Genomic DNA, 14,606 nt, shown 5'->3' with positions numbered 1-14,606 from the left:
CGAGGTTTAAAGATCTTGGGGCATGCCAGACACGAACCGTGTTGGCAACCTAAATCGAAGAATGATTAAGTGAACGGTATTGATAAAAATAGTTACGTGTTCTAGTTCGATGAAAAATCGAAAACCAACGGTACGGACGGAACAGAGTGTGTTTTCCTTTGCAATGATCAATACAATCGAAATCATTACGGGAGTAATAGAAACGGAACGTTCCATTTCTGAGATCTGAGACACAGGTGATATAGATATCTGGACGGATTAGGAATCTTAACACGTTATGTGGGAATTAGAAGTATTAAATCGAAGAATGGCAAAGAGGGCATGAATTTCTCGTAACAACATCATGCTCGGCAGCACTGTGCTTACAAACTCTGCAACTCCAAATTAGCGAAGTATCCATCAAAGGCCTCCCAGTCGCCACGCAACTCGCGAATCGATTGTTACATTCTGGGCAGCTGTTCGACCTAATGACAAGAAATGTTATTGACTAACATGGAAATTATCTACTGATTTTTGTTTCGTTTACCAATCTTGGATGTCCGTACTGCAGTGTGGGCACTCAATCTTGCTAGACCGGCCATCTTTTGGTGGGTATTTGGTAAAAATCTCCAGTGCTAGAAGGCTGTAGTTTTCACGGTCCGCATGATTAAGCTAGTACAACAAAATCTAACGATTAGTTAACACTTGGAAATGTTGCTTTCTACCATAACTTACGGCAGGAATAGATTCCAGGCAAGTAAAAGCTTTCGAACAGACGTTGAAACACTTATTGAGGGCGCTGGCCAACGCCAACATGGAGAAGACAGTCTCTTCATCGAGGATATCGGTATAATCCTGTAATTTGATGGTAGTGGCCATAACAGCGACAAGTTTGCCTTGTTGAAACTGTTGCTGAGCTAATATGAAGTAATGCCAAGCTTCTGCAGGACGCCAAGGCGCATCTAGAAATTTCGAAACTCGTTCCATAGTCAGAGAGTTCTGGGTCGTAACGTTTTTGGCCTCTTCAGTGAGTAGGGCAGCCAAGACGAACAATTTTTTAATTTTTAAAGGGTCATTCCACTTTTTTATAGCTTGCTCTCCAACCTATAGAATGCAATCAGTCATTAAACCTTAGTGTAAACATTAAACACAAACAAACAGTTACTTGAAACAGTAAGTTGGCTGCCTCTCTGTGGCAGTTGGCTTTGCGGAATAATTCTACGGCATCAGAAATTTTGCCGTACTCTAGGAGTCGATCGGCATGAGACACCAACCTTGAAGCGATTTCTGGAGCTTGAATCTGGCGCGAAAGTTCAACTGCCATGTTCCATTGGTGCAGGGTAACACAAGTATCAAGTGCTGCCTTCATCTGGTTACACTAATGACCGTACATGGGAAAAACAAATAGAATAGAGCAAAAAAACGATGTTTTTATGAGGCAACATACTTTTAGGTAGCACTGGACAGCCTGTTCGCAAAGTCCAACCGAAGTGAACATAGAGGCAATTTTCGGTACAAGAGGATCTCTCTCATCCAACATGTCGATCAACTTCTCCAAATTTTCATAGTCTTCCATGTTGTAGTAGCAATCGACCAGCTTTTCGTTGTTTTCCGCCAGTTTGTAGTAGCCAGAGGCTTGGGCGTACTGATGTCTATCACAGAAGAAGTTGCCCATTTGATTATATGTAGACTTGTTCTCCAAATCTGTCGTTGTAGCTGCATTCTGCAACTCGGAAACTCGAGCCCAGTCTCCCAGTTTGCGTCGGAGAGCCATAGCCAAATCCCTATAAATTCAACTGTTTGAAACTACTTGTCCCTTAGACCCAAACCACAATCGTACCTTCTATCATTTTCCAAGTAGATGCTTTCAGCTTCGTCAAATTTGTGAAAATAAGCAGCCACTTCCGCCTTAATTATTCCCGATCCAACAGGTAGATTTTTTAACCTATGCAACAATTGCAACGACGCAAAATCAGCACATCGGACGAAAGCAGATTCAGCTGCTTGTAAATCTTTAGTAAAAAAAGGAAACAGCTATTAAATGCAACTGCCTAACAGCAAACAAAATAATGTATCTAACCGTATTGCTGAAGAGCCGATTCAGCAAGTAGCCTCCACAACCGCGGATGTGAATTTTCTTCGACGAACTGATAGGCTTCATTGGTTCCAACCTTTTCTAAAAGGTGACGAGTATCCCTTAAAGATTTAGTCTCCATAGCTACCAAATCTTCTTTCGATGGATTTTCAGGGTCTTTCAGTACATCCCCAAGCGAGACCGCAAAAATTTCTAAATCCTGTGTGACATACAAGAAATAAAACGATCATTTAGTGTGCCTTCCAACAGACTTCTGGCAATAGACGATTGAGAAAATATTCACCTTGAAATGGCAAAGATAGGCGGAACATACGACTGGTTCTTCTGGTTCCAAATTTCGAAATATGTACATGCGAGTTTTCTCCATCAATGCAAATAGTTCCGGATTGTCCATTGCCCAACACAAGTCCCACACATCTCGGCGTTCAAACCTGAAAATTATGATCACAGATTAGACGGCATTGCAAATTAGAATATTTACGAGAATGCTTACGACAAAATACTGCCAAGTGTGAACGAGGCTCCATCGACTTCAAGCTGAAGTATGTGCAAAACCCCATTGTGATCTAGAATTGCCAATTTCCTATAGTGTTAGAAAAAGTATGTTTTATCGGTGTTCACCAAATTGCTCTATGTAATTAAATGAAAAGTACGACATACGTGCAGTTCGAATTGAGAGACATCTTCGTTGGCTCAAAGCCAAGTTGAATATCACCAACATATTGAACAGCTGAGGAACTAAGATTAAATCCAAGCAAATTGCGAGAGTCTGTTCCAAAAATTAATACGTTATCCCGTGCCGTGACGCAGGATAGCGAATGTTCACCGCTCAAGAAGGTTTCTATACTATAAATTTTCTCTTTGTTTTCTCGCTTGATTCCTAAAATGATATTTAAGTTGTAATTTTTTTACAATCCTCGATTGAATCCACTTTATATGAACTAACCTGCAATATCAATTGTGGTTTGAGATCGAGGTGTTCGATAATGCCAGAGCATGAAGCTATTTCCAGAAGCGGTGACGACGTGACTCGAAGTCATGGCCACTAAGCGTGGTTCCAGGCTTACATATTTGCTGTCAACGGGAGTTCCTAAAGCATTGCAAAGAATAAGTCCAAAGTCACATTGAGTGCTTATTTGGATCTCTTCATCATCAAGTCTGGTTGCTAGCACACAATGATCTCCACAGGAAGCAGTCCCAATAAATTGTCGAACTTGTTTCACGTAACGCTACAACACGAAAGAAAAAAAAATTATATTGGATCACTTTGCAAAAAGAAAAAACTAGCCCACTTTCCGATTACCTCATTGTTTTTCGTATCCCAAAACATGACGTAGCTCTCTGGTTTATTCCGCTTGTGAAAGTGATAAACTAACGTATTTGAAAAGCAGGTCCACATGTAGTCGTGCTTGACCTGTGCTAGGTAGATGAAAGAGTCTATAGAAAATGCTAGACGGAGAGAGAAACCTTCCCAGCTTAAACCAGTGATTTGATGTCCTGGCAGCTTCATGGTTCTAATCAATTTTCCTAGTGGAGAGTAGAAATTCATGGTGTTTTGGGTGGGGCTAGGATTTGTATCTGAAGAATGGCCAGCAATAGCCAGAATTGTGCCATCATGATTCCACTGGCAGTCTACTGGTTTTAGTTGAGTTTCAACTATAATTGGGTTCTCGTCTTGGTCACTTTTCATCAACTGTAGTTTGCCATTACTAAACAGAATTGCCAGAGATGGATTTTCTGGATATATTGAATATTTGAACCATTTCAAGGCAATCAGGCTGCATGGTGCTTCCAAATTCAGCTTCATCTGCGAGTCAGGGAAAAACAAAAAGATATTAGCTATGTAATGTCTCTGTGTTTAAAGGAAATACATACAATGAATGTTCCTCCACTGTCATATATATGGACTTCTCCATTCATTAAGCCAAATAATATCATTTTTGAGTCTGGTGACCAGTCAACATGGCTGAGTTGCACATTTTTCAGGTCACGTCCCCACAAACGATTACCATCAACACTGCCAACAATGACAGCTCCATCTTCATAGACAATGCAAATCTTCTGACCATCTCCATTCCATGTCATTCCTGTCACTACAGATTTGTTCCTGTTGTTGATCATCTCTTCGTGCCATGTTCCTTTTCAAACAAAAATAAGCCATCTGTATACTTCCACATTTTAAAATCTAGTTCACTATGAAGCCTAACCTTTAAAAAACACCCAGACAATGATCAATCCATTTTGATCACTGGTTGTCAATTTTTGACTGGTCTCATTCCACACTGCTATGCTAACAGATCCATTATGGCCCTCCAATGTTTGATTGGCAGAAAGGTTGGATTGAGCCTGGCCACTTGAATTGACTGAATTTTGATTTGAATCCAATCGAACAATTTTTAGAAGACCGTCATCGCCACCACACGCTAAATAGCCATTTTCTTTATCCCAGGCGATACATTTCAATGGAATACCATTTGGAATGGCTATTTTTTTACTAAGGTAAACAAACATCTTCTTGTACTTTACAAGCTTCCGTTTGAATACAATAGTCACTTGTCCGTTAAGGGGCAGTAACCATGGAGATGCGATCAAACATGCATGTACAGTTGTCCTAGTGGTGATAAAACAATGGTGAATCCAGCAACGAGCGAATTTTTAAAACACACAAATAGTTTGAAAACCAATCCTTTCATTTTGTATTGTATCAAGATGGCAAGAGAAAAAATAAACGAAAACAGAGACTATTAAGTAAAACAGCTAAAGTTGAAGACATGGAGTATTGGGTAGTTGATTAATGTGAAGTATCCATATTCTGGAAGCTTTAAAGAGCGGTAACGCGGAATTTTCTCTTATCTTCCGTTTCGGCACTAGAAGAGTTTGCAACATCAAAACCTGGTGATGGGGGAGTAGGAAGGGTTGGAGTAGTAGGCGTACTCGACTGGCTGCTGGATCGTCCGAAACGCGGAAGCCGGAAAGGTAGCCGACTCGGTGGGGATCGCTTATCACTAGACGGGCTATTCACGGTGACCGGTGAGATAACCGGCACCTGCTGAGTATTGGAGAAGGAACTCAATTTCTCGAACGTTCCACTTGACACGATGGGTCTTGGCGTTTGATCGGGACTGCACCCGGTGCCAACAGATTTATCTTCCGTGCTTGGCTTGGCACTATCACCTCGGCTGATCCATTTCCTCACGTCCGGCTGTTCGGCTTTTTGCTTACTGCGGCTCTCTTCCACTTGTTTCCACAAACTAGCGATTTTGCTAGTCACAACTTTTTTCGGTGGAGTGCGCTTCTGCGGGGGTGTCGCAGACGTTTGGTCATCCATGCCACTCCAAGTTGTCGTCGCCGATGTGGAATCGGAACCGATGCTGGCGCTGCTAACCGAGCGCCTACTCAAAGCTGGACTGCCTTTAGACCGTGGCGATGAGAGAGGACTCGGGCCGTTATTGAATCGACTGGGCTTCTTCGGTAGAGCTGGTTTGGCTACTTGAGTGATTTTCGGTTTTGGCGGAACCTTTGGAGGAATTTTGATCGATTGTTCTTCTTCTTTAGCAGCGACACCTTCCGGGGATGACGACTTCTCCTTCGTGAACGTTCCCTGTTTGCCCAGACTTGAGAGAGGTGGATGTTGGGGGTCGATGGCGGGTACACTCTCCGATTTCGGTGGGGTCAATTTGAGGGAAGCGACTGAAGCCTTTGAAGCCATTTCCAACGAGCGTCTCTTGAGCTGCTTTGCATCTTGTTCCACCACCGGAAGCTGCCGTGGACTGCACGGAGCACTGCTGACACGTGGACTTTTACTGTTTGACCTCATTCGGACTTGAGACTCAAGAACAGGAACTGAAGGATATTTTGATTTTTGTGACTGCGTTGTATTCTGGCGTAATGCTGACGTCCGATTAGGACGGACTGGACTTGGACTAGCTGGACTTGCGCTTCGACCACGAGACTGAGCTGCTCGTGATACAGGGGTGGTTTTGCTTCCATTGATTTTGGCTGGAGAAATGATTGTTGTTGCTTGTGCCTGTTGTTGTTGCGGGGGCGATGTGTTCACCACAGGCCTGTTGGGTCCATTAATTGGAATGACACGGACTGGGCACAAGACTCGACGACGGCCACGAATTCCTTTGATTGCCATAGGGTCTTCCAAGAATTTCTGATCTTCCGGTCGGACGATCTTGGTCTTCCGTAGATCTCCTCCTTCATTGTTCTCCAGTCCTTCTTGATGCAATGCCATCTGCTTTACTCGAAGACATAGGGATCTAGTAATAAAAATGTGTTGGTTAGTTAAAGTCATTCCTTTTATAAGATGGCCCTAAGACGTACCTATCCGATTCTGATTCGTTGGACACCAGACTAAGAGTTTCGCAATCCAGCATGCATTCTTCACTTATCAATTCGGAAGAATTGCTATTCTTCCGGCTGAGTTTCACCTCCTCTTTCAAGGTGCGAATCACGGCTTTGGCATCCATTTCTAAGGCGGATAATTCTGAGGCACTCATACTTTTCTGGTTTGCGGATTCAACTTCTGTCTTTCCCACAGACACATCCCCATCAGATCCAGTGGTGGAAGAACTTATAGTCTGCGTCATGAAACGTTCGCGTTCCGAGGACCGACGTTGCTTGGCCGTCTTCTTCGTTTCTTCACAGTTGTTCTGTATGGCATCGCGGAACCCGTTTTCGACACTCTCTTCCACCGAATTGGCGTTGAGAGTGTACGTCTGATAACGTTCTTTATCGGTCTGGCGTCTATCACGTGGCGTCAGCTTCCGCCTCTCTCCCGTTGGCGACGAAGACACACTGTCGTCCGTGTTGGCATTTTCGTCGACAGCGTGTTCCATAATGGCCAGCTGAGTCAGTAATCCTTCTCGACGTTGTTCATCGTCAAAATAGGTGGGATCTAAGACGCTGCAAGTCAAACTGGCAAACGAATCTGTCACCCTAGACGTCATCAGTTCTGCGGGTGGTTTAGTATTTTCGATGCGGAAGGAAGTTGAGGCACTGGAGCTGGTTGTCATGTTGGACTGTTCGGTCGATATCACCAAGGCCGAAGAGAGAGCTTGTTTTAAAAGAGGATTAGCTCCATTGACTGGAGTTCGTCCTCGATTGCTGTCCGTTTGACAAGTTAAGGATTTTCTAGTTAAAGAAGGTGACTTCTTAGAAGTATCTGTCCAGCTTGCGGCTCCATCGATGAAACTAGACGTCAAAGATGGGAAGTGTTCGAGATCGTTGGACTGAGACGATCCATCCAAAGAATCTTGACTTTGAATATGGGCTGCGATCTGATTCGCTTCAAGACGAATGAGCGACGAATGCGTCATGGATGGAGAACTATTTGGGTCCGGCTCTTCTAATTTGATTGCAATGTCTGATGGATCGACTAGGTTTCCTGTAAAATTTCCGGCCGATGAAGAGAAAGCAGAAAATGAACTGCTGGTCGTGACAGTTACAGTTGATGGGGAGGCACTGGCTTGGCCATCCCCAGCTCGTCTTATTCCACCCGTCCAGCTTTGGCTGGTTGGAATCTTGGCCCCTGAAGTTTTGGCCGATTTGGATTTCTTGTTTTGGTCGGAACGGCCATCAAGATAATCACTTTTCGATTTAGGCATACCCCAGCTAATGCAACTGTCCAAGAGAGCTTGATCTTCCGCCGATGGTTCGTCATCGTTGGAGTTCACGCTGAGTGAACTTAACGAGCTGTTGCGTGAAAATGTGACGGGCGTGTCCTCAACCTTGTAAGAATAGCGATAATCCAAATCGACGCTCGTGTTATTGCTGCATCCGCTAGCTCCCATGCGACTAGAGCCTTGACTTGAATGTCGAGAACGACGTCCAGACGGTCGCGAAACTTCGGAGGTGCTTTTGACCCGCATTGCCATTTGCCGGACGTTAGAAAACGGGCCATGAAGAGGTGGAACTCTCTGATCGAGAAACAAAACAAAAAGTCAAATGAATTGATGCCAATACCATTGAAATCTGCAAATTGAATTATACTTCTTTAAAGGATGTTGACGATTTAGGTAGTTCCATTGGCGGGCGAGATGGCCGGCTCTTTTGAACACCATTGGACGTTGACGGCGCTGCTGATGTTGACTTGGCGGATATGCTCGATGTTCTTGGAGGAGGCACAGGTTTGGCTGTTGGTTTGGCTGACCTGATACAGGCGTAGAGCATTTCATCGTCATCGTCATCATCGTCGTCTTCGATATCACTTCCAGTATCGCGGATGTTGGATTTTGCCAGGGACGAATCGATGCTCTGGCTCGGCGGGATGCCTGACCCACGATTGGGCTCAGAGAAATCCTGAACACTAACCGATTTCGCAATAGATGGACGGACCTCAGACGGTGCAACAATTTCCGGGGCTGGAGGTTTACTGGTTTTCGGTGTTTGAGGTGCGGGCTGCCGACTTGTTGGTTTTCCTTGCGTTATAATTTCCAGTAGCAAATCATCTTCGCTGCCGCTCTCTTCACTCCATTCATTGGACTCGATTGGGACAGGGTCGGAGGCAGCGGCCATTGATACGACTTCAACTTTGACTGTTTGCTCCAATTTTCTTTCGGTTAAGTGCGCAGAATTTAGGTTACCAACTCCGTGACTGAGTGGTAATAATTTGGCCGTGCTAATGACTTCGCCGTCAATATGCAATGAACTCAGACTGGTCCATCGTGTGAGAGCGGGACTGTCTTCTTCGTTGAAACGTCGAGGCTGTATAATGAGAGGAAGAATACTAATGATTTTGAGACAATAGAATTCAATGTGCTTTATACCTCGTCGTAATCGAAAGTACTGCGGAAATTGACTTCCGACGCAGATCGAACAACCCGGTTAAAAATAGGATTAACAAGCTGGGCAGTTGAAGGCGCAGTGGCCTGCACAGATGTCGGAAGAGGCAACGGAGGTCGACTTGCGACAACCACTGGAGGAGGAGGAGGAGGAGGAGGGGGAGGCATTGGAGTCGGGTCTGTTGGCGAGGAAGGTTCATCGTCAAAGGACAGCTGACTCAGTGGGCTGGCCGCTCGAGTGAAAGCGGGCGTGCCCTCCATTCCAAAATTATTTGTGGAGTCATCAAACACACCATCAACATGCTGAACACGTTGAAGAGGTTCTGACAATTGCTGTTGTTGTTGTTGCTGCTGCTGCTGCTGCTGTTGTTGTTGTGGTTGTTGTTGCTGCTGTTGATTTTGCTGATCTTGCTGCTGCGGATGATGAGCTTGCGTTCGACGAGGACTTGACGGCATTGTTTGACCCGGTGAATCGGGTAATTCGCTGGGCGAGACAGCACGACTTGTCAATCGGCTAAACTCACTAACAACCGAACCTTCGTCATGGCAATTTTGCTGTTGATCTAAGCTATCCAACGATTCCAGAGAACTGGAGCGAGAGAACATGAGCGGGGTTTGCTGTTCGGAATAGTTGATTTCACAATCAGCCGTCGTGTTGAACGTGACCGTTTTGCTCTCCTTATTCGTTGGCTGTGAACGACGGGGCATCGGCGGTGTTTTCCCTTCAACTTTATCTCCGTCAACTTCTTCTTCATCATTATCTTCCTCTTTAGGTTTGTTTTCAAGCCCTGTAGTTTTTTCAGTCGTGTCATCTTGCTCCATCTTTGGGCTTTCCAGTCCAGCCTCACGGAGATCAGTAAGTGAAGCTGCGCTGGACCTTGTGAACGGCGTTTCATAGGGAGTGCCCTCCATGCAATACGTCTGCATCGTATCGTTATCGGCGGCATAATCTTCCTCTTCATCTGGATAGCGCAAACTAAAGTCTGTCGGACGTTCGGGTTCATCCAAATCCGTTTCGCGGTATGCAGACAAGACCATGGCTTTCTTGACGGTGCTCGAATCCATCTGATCTGCCGTTTGAAGTACCGAATCCGATCCTTCGGGGTTGTTGTCTCCATCTACAAGAGGTTTAGGTGGCCTGGACGGTGTCCAGTGCGCTGCCACAGGGACGGAAACCACTTCTTCTGTGTATTTGAGGCTGTAGTTGACTGGTTGATCATCTTCTTCGTAGTTGAGGGATGTGTAACTAATCTCATTCTCGTGTGAATGCCAAGCCGTTCGAGTTACTTGTAAACGGGATCCCATTGCTACTGCTGGGCTGGCCGTTGTCGATGGGGGTGCGGCCATCGTTCTTGGGCGGACCGTACCGCCGACGGAAGCGATTATGTCTCCCGTTGCATTCTTGCGCTCCAAGCTTGATGAACGGACAGGTCGGATGGGTGTCGATCCACTTTTTGGCACCAACGTCGGTGCTGTGGACGACCTGCCATAAAGGCTGGTGGTATTGTGGCCACCCAGAGAGCGATACATCCGCCTGTCAAAGGGACTGACGCCAGTAGGTTCATCCAGTGGGCTGAGCGGATCGATGTTGTCACACATTTCCGTTAGCGTTTGATCTATCTCTTGTTCCAGGGCTTTCTGCTTACGAGCCTGTAGTGAAGTGTTATGGCTCGTTGCGTTTCCGCTGTTACTCAGAGAGCCATTGCTACTGCCGAATCCAGCCGATTCCAGGTTTTTGAGGGCAGCTGATGACGCAGTCGCAATCATCTTGTGTCTTGAATGGACTAAACTGCGCAACATGGGAATCGCGCCGAGATCCCGTAGCGTCGATTGATCTTCCTTGCAACGCGCGGACAAGTTCCACAGGGTTCCACAAGCATTGCTCACTACAGTCAAGCTAGGTGAACGTAGGTGATGGAGCAGAATTTGGAAACATCCGTGCCGTCGTAACGAAGCTCGGTAGTCATCGCGAGTCGCGATGTGACTGGAGATATTTCTCACAATACCCCCGCCAGATTCGACGATGGACAAGGTTTTAGACTCTGATTTGTAAGTCAGCGTACGGACAAGGAATTCTAATGATCCTGGTGTGGCGCAAATGGTGGCCTTATTGCAGCTGGAATGCGATGACAAGTTCCAAAGAGCCGACAACATTGATTTTAAGGTCGATTCTCGATGCGTTTCCATCGACATTGTGATCAGTGATTGAACAACGTTTGTTTGCTGTAGTGCATCCTTGCTGGCACTGTCGGCTCTCCACGAAAGATTACGCAACACGCTGGCTGTCACCTACGCAAACCAAACATATTGTTATCTACTATTCTTAATTTATCGAGGCCGAAATAGAATTCACTTGTCTCAAATCATCGTTAGGCGAGGCTAACTGGTGAGAAAGGACGGCTAAAAGCGGTCGCGTGGAGCAGAGCAGGGTTTTGTTGGGACCGTGACCAAAGGTGAGATTGGTCAACGTCATGCTGGCATAGCGACGCAGCGTGGTGCACTGTGTATCGTCACACAGCGACCCGTGCGCCAACTGGTCCAGATGCAGCAATTCCGACAGACCCTGAAGAGCTCCCAGGTGGCTCATGGCTTGACGATGATCATCATCGAACGACAGCTTCATTAGATTCGTCACCACAGCGCATGGATGGCTATCCATGTCATCTATCAAGAAATGAATGTATTATTCATTACCAAACAAGTGTAGCTATCGACGTATACCATCTAGGAGCAGCGGGAGGCGATTATCAATCTCCTGATCGTGATGATGCAGTTGATGCATGATGGCATCTCTCAGCCGATCGGCATAGGAACGAATGAGTTCAAGTAGTTTAAGGATTCTGATTTCTCTTTTGACTTTACGATCGTCAGCGCTGTTGTACACTAAATTGTGAAGGGCTTGCGCCGCACTTGCTCTCGTTTCTTTATCAGCTTCTGTCAACATCCAGCTATTAGCTGTGGCATTACTAGGGTTGGCCCGATCTTGATTATTTGATTCGCCTCCACCATCCTGATTATAAATAAGCTGAACCAGCAGCGGAATACAGCCTGGCAAATTTAAATACACGTTAAAACAGCGTAACTATGTCAAGTGTAATCCATGTCAACTTACCAACTTGGTGGAGGGTACTTCTTGTTTCTGGGTTGGCTGACATATGTAACAGCTTCTGGCTAACGTTGTGACGATCGTGGGAGAATAGCATTGTTAACAAATTGTAGACTACTTCTACTTTTGGACCCATGGGAGGCTTTTGCGTCCTGTCTGAGAGCAAACTTCCGCTGCCACCACTACCCGAAATACCGTGGCTCGAATGGATGCTCGACGTGAAACTCATAACACTTGCGGTATCCTTAGAAATAACAAAAGGACGTAAAGCTACAACGTCTGTGTAAGCTGGACAAGTTCCAAACGTAATTGAATTACCGAATGACCGTTTTTTTCTTCATGGTGAAGATCGAGACTGGAGCCACTGAGCCAAATATCTTTGTCATTTGTCCAATCTCCAGGCAATGCGGGGGAAGTTGATGTCGTATGGCAAAGATCACTGGCTGCAGCTTCGCTTTTGCCAACGTGATTGACGATAAGCGTATTAATTTCAGCCAATTTCTGGTCTAATTTTCGGAGATGAAGAATACGCTCTTCCCTTCGGCGTACCACTTCACTCGTGGGACCCAACGTCTTCAGCATCCGATCTTGCATCCGTTGGGTCTCCAACTCCAATCGCGTCCGCTCTAGTTCGTATTCTAGCGTTGGCTGCAGGCCCACGCGCATACAAACGCATAGACAAAAAATATAAAATAAAAGAATCATGGAAGAAGTGTGTTAATGCGTAGGAGCTCTAAATCAATGACATTGATCGATGGTATACCGAGTCGGTTGGCAATGGTAATTCCCTCATTTGCCGAGCCAGGAGCTCTAACTGTGTGAAGTAGCTGTGACGGTCTTTGTCTTCATGTTTTAAATGGCAGAGAACTTCATTCCTTAGTAAAGCAAAACAAAAACTTATTGTCAAACAGACAAAGGGTTGGGGTGAAAATTATAAAACTTACTTTTGGCGTTGGATCTCTTGGGCAATTGACTGGAGATCGCTTAGACTTCGAGGAGTGTCAATGGATGGAAGATTAAGATTCAGTTTTAACTGAGCTCGACTGAATGCCCGTTCAGCTTCCGCATTGTTGGCACCGGCTGCCATGGCCATTTGCTTTCCTCGGTGTTTTGTCCTTGTTTTAGCACAATCTATGGGCGAGACTCATAAGTCAACTACTGCACTTCGTCACAAAAACAGGACACTATTCGGAATGAAACCCTACATCACGGTAAGGGTGGGGTTCATGAAAAAAAAAAACATACCAGAGGGGAAAAAAAATTTATAGATATTAATGGGGAAAAAAAATAGAGTCGTGTGAGGGAGGGAGTGTTACGGGAATGTACAGATGAGGGTGGAGTGAAATGGTGTGCATAGGGCAGGCGCATCGTCGTCCCCACTGGGCGATCAATACTTGGCAACGGGTTGATGGGTCACAAACTGAAGGGGGATTATGAACAATAGTATTCCATTATCTATTACAGATAACTTGATCAACCTCAAAGCATATCTTGTTTCACAGAAAAAAGAGAATTAGCTGCTGAAACGGAATGAAGGAATCTGTTGTAAAAGGGAAATCGAAACATGATTAAGCTAACCGGTGACCAAAACAGAGTCAGTTAACATGCCATCAACTAATATAGAGAAGTAAGATTCATTTAAATTATTTAAAAATATGAAGATGACAACTGGACCTCAGTTGCAAAGAAGCAGTTGAATACCTTTTAAGTATGATAATGAGCCTACTGAAACAACAAATGTACACCTTTCTTATAATCGTAAGTAATTATAGCCAGTCAACCATGGTTATAGTTTACTTTGAACAAAAACCTCTCACAAGTATGGTAAAATAAATAAAGTTGTCAAGCAGCTTTACCTTAGGACAACCATTTAAAAATCTCTTGCAAGACTTGACATTGTGAGTTTCATTTCCACCAGGTCTTCATGACAACTGAGTCTCCAAGTATTTGTGGTTTCGTAAGATTTACAACACTGGATGACGGACACTAACTTCTTAAATGGCCGTCACGATTGACAAAGTAATTAAGGGAGAAATTGTAGTAATATTTTACAGTTTAAAAACTAGTATAAGGCTAAAACACTGTTCAACAACATAGGATACGAACTTAAATCCCATAAATTTAGACCGTACTTTCTTCCCTATTTTGAAACGAATTTGGAAAGAGTTAAGGTTTACAACAGAGAAAACTGAATATGCGTGTGTAGGGAAAGGAATGACTTATTCGACTGCTAGGCCGACTTAAGATTTGGTTTGATAGATGGCGGTCGGTAGCACACTACCTAAGGGCGTGTTTCGAAAAAAACATAACAAAAGATAAACGTGGAAATGAGTAGAATAGGATTCGCTCTACTTTACACGACAACCTAATTTTCAATCAAATATTGTCACAACACAGTCAGCTGTAAAATTATTACAGTCAGATTTCGTGGAAGAAACGTCAGACTTACCTTTCCTTTAGGCATCCACCGTAACCGTACCGAGTACAAAGAACGAGCACAATGGACGTCTTCCACTTCCAGACTACGTCGCCATTGCTTTCCTTTTTGTCTCTCTACACACTCAGCTTTCTTTTAGAACTATTCATTTCCTTTCTTTTCACGGACACTTGCTTTTCACACCGACACATTGGCCGGCGA

At 44.8% G+C, this 14,606-nt stretch overlaps 2 protein-coding genes across 3 annotated transcripts; both read right to left on the bottom strand.

Annotated features, from left to right (window-relative positions):
• Nucleotides 1-131: 131 nt before the first annotated feature.
• LOC116920132 (WD repeat-containing protein 35) lies at nucleotides 132-4,657 on the bottom strand. Its single transcript, XM_032926193.2, has 14 exons — nucleotides 4,282-4,657; nucleotides 3,950-4,212; nucleotides 3,378-3,881; nucleotides 3,021-3,303; nucleotides 2,735-2,954; nucleotides 2,568-2,657; nucleotides 2,358-2,505; nucleotides 2,060-2,273; nucleotides 1,820-1,991; nucleotides 1,427-1,763; nucleotides 1,145-1,357; nucleotides 715-1,083; nucleotides 527-651; nucleotides 132-464 (listed from the first exon to the last, which is right to left on the bottom strand). The coding sequence occupies exons 1-14, from the start codon at nucleotides 4,583-4,585 to the stop codon at nucleotides 296-298; spliced, it is 3,411 nt and encodes a 1,136-aa protein (XP_032782084.2). The 5' UTR covers nucleotides 4,586-4,657; the 3' UTR covers nucleotides 132-295.
• Nucleotides 4,658-4,743: 86 nt separating this feature from the next.
• LOC116920129 (adenomatous polyposis coli protein) lies at nucleotides 4,744-14,531 on the bottom strand. 2 transcript variants are annotated; one of them, XM_045172059.1, is made up of 11 exons: nucleotides 14,418-14,531; nucleotides 12,913-13,099; nucleotides 12,732-12,843; nucleotides 12,287-12,616; nucleotides 11,975-12,212; nucleotides 11,584-11,910; nucleotides 11,216-11,526; nucleotides 8,848-11,151; nucleotides 8,072-8,785; nucleotides 6,404-7,998; nucleotides 4,744-6,339 (listed from the first exon to the last, which is right to left on the bottom strand). In XM_045172059.1, exons 2-11 carry the CDS (start codon nucleotides 13,059-13,061, stop codon nucleotides 4,896-4,898), a joined length of 7,524 nt encoding a protein of 2,507 aa, XP_045027994.1. In that variant the 5' UTR covers nucleotides 13,062-13,099; nucleotides 14,418-14,531; the 3' UTR covers nucleotides 4,744-4,895. The 2 variants fall into 2 exon arrangements, with proteins under 2 accessions (XP_045027994.1, XP_045027993.1); XM_045172058.1 differs by lacking the exon at nucleotides 14,418-14,531 and adding an exon at nucleotides 13,825-14,204.
• Nucleotides 14,532-14,606: the final 75 nt, after the last annotated feature.

This window comes from Daphnia magna, linkage group LG4 (assembly GCF_020631705.1).
Source record: "Daphnia magna isolate NIES linkage group LG4, ASM2063170v1.1, whole genome shotgun sequence".
In the NCBI taxonomy this organism is placed as follows: Eukaryota; Metazoa; Arthropoda; class Branchiopoda; order Diplostraca; family Daphniidae; genus Daphnia; species Daphnia magna.
The sequence above is the reverse complement of the archived record's forward strand: the minus strand, read 5'-3'. Positions and strand labels throughout refer to the sequence as shown.

Bases quoted from the DNA above. Each gene is read 5' to 3' on its own strand.
- LOC116920132 (XM_032926193.2), bottom strand. From the start codon at position 4,585: ATGTTTGTTTACCTTAGTAAAAAAATAGCCATTCCAAATGGTATTCCA. The intron at 3,882-3,949 runs GTATGTATTTCC...CCTGACTCGCAG, and splicing joins ACAGTGGAGGAACATTCATT to ATGAAGCTGAATTTGGAAGC. The intron at 1,358-1,426 runs GTATGTTGCCTC...TACGGTCATTAG, and splicing joins CTGTCCAGTGCTACCTAAAA to TGTAACCAGATGAAGGCAGC.
- LOC116920129 (XM_045172059.1), bottom strand. From the start codon at position 13,061: ATGGCCATGGCAGCCGGTGCCAACAATGCGGAAGCTGAACGGGCATTC. The intron at 11,911-11,974 runs GTAAGTTGACAT...TAAATTTGCCAG, and splicing joins AAGTACCCTCCACCAAGTTG to GCTGTATTCCGCTGCTGGTT. The intron at 11,527-11,583 runs GTATACGTCGAT...ATTTCTTGATAG, and splicing joins CCTCCCGCTGCTCCTAGATG to ATGACATGGATAGCCATCCA.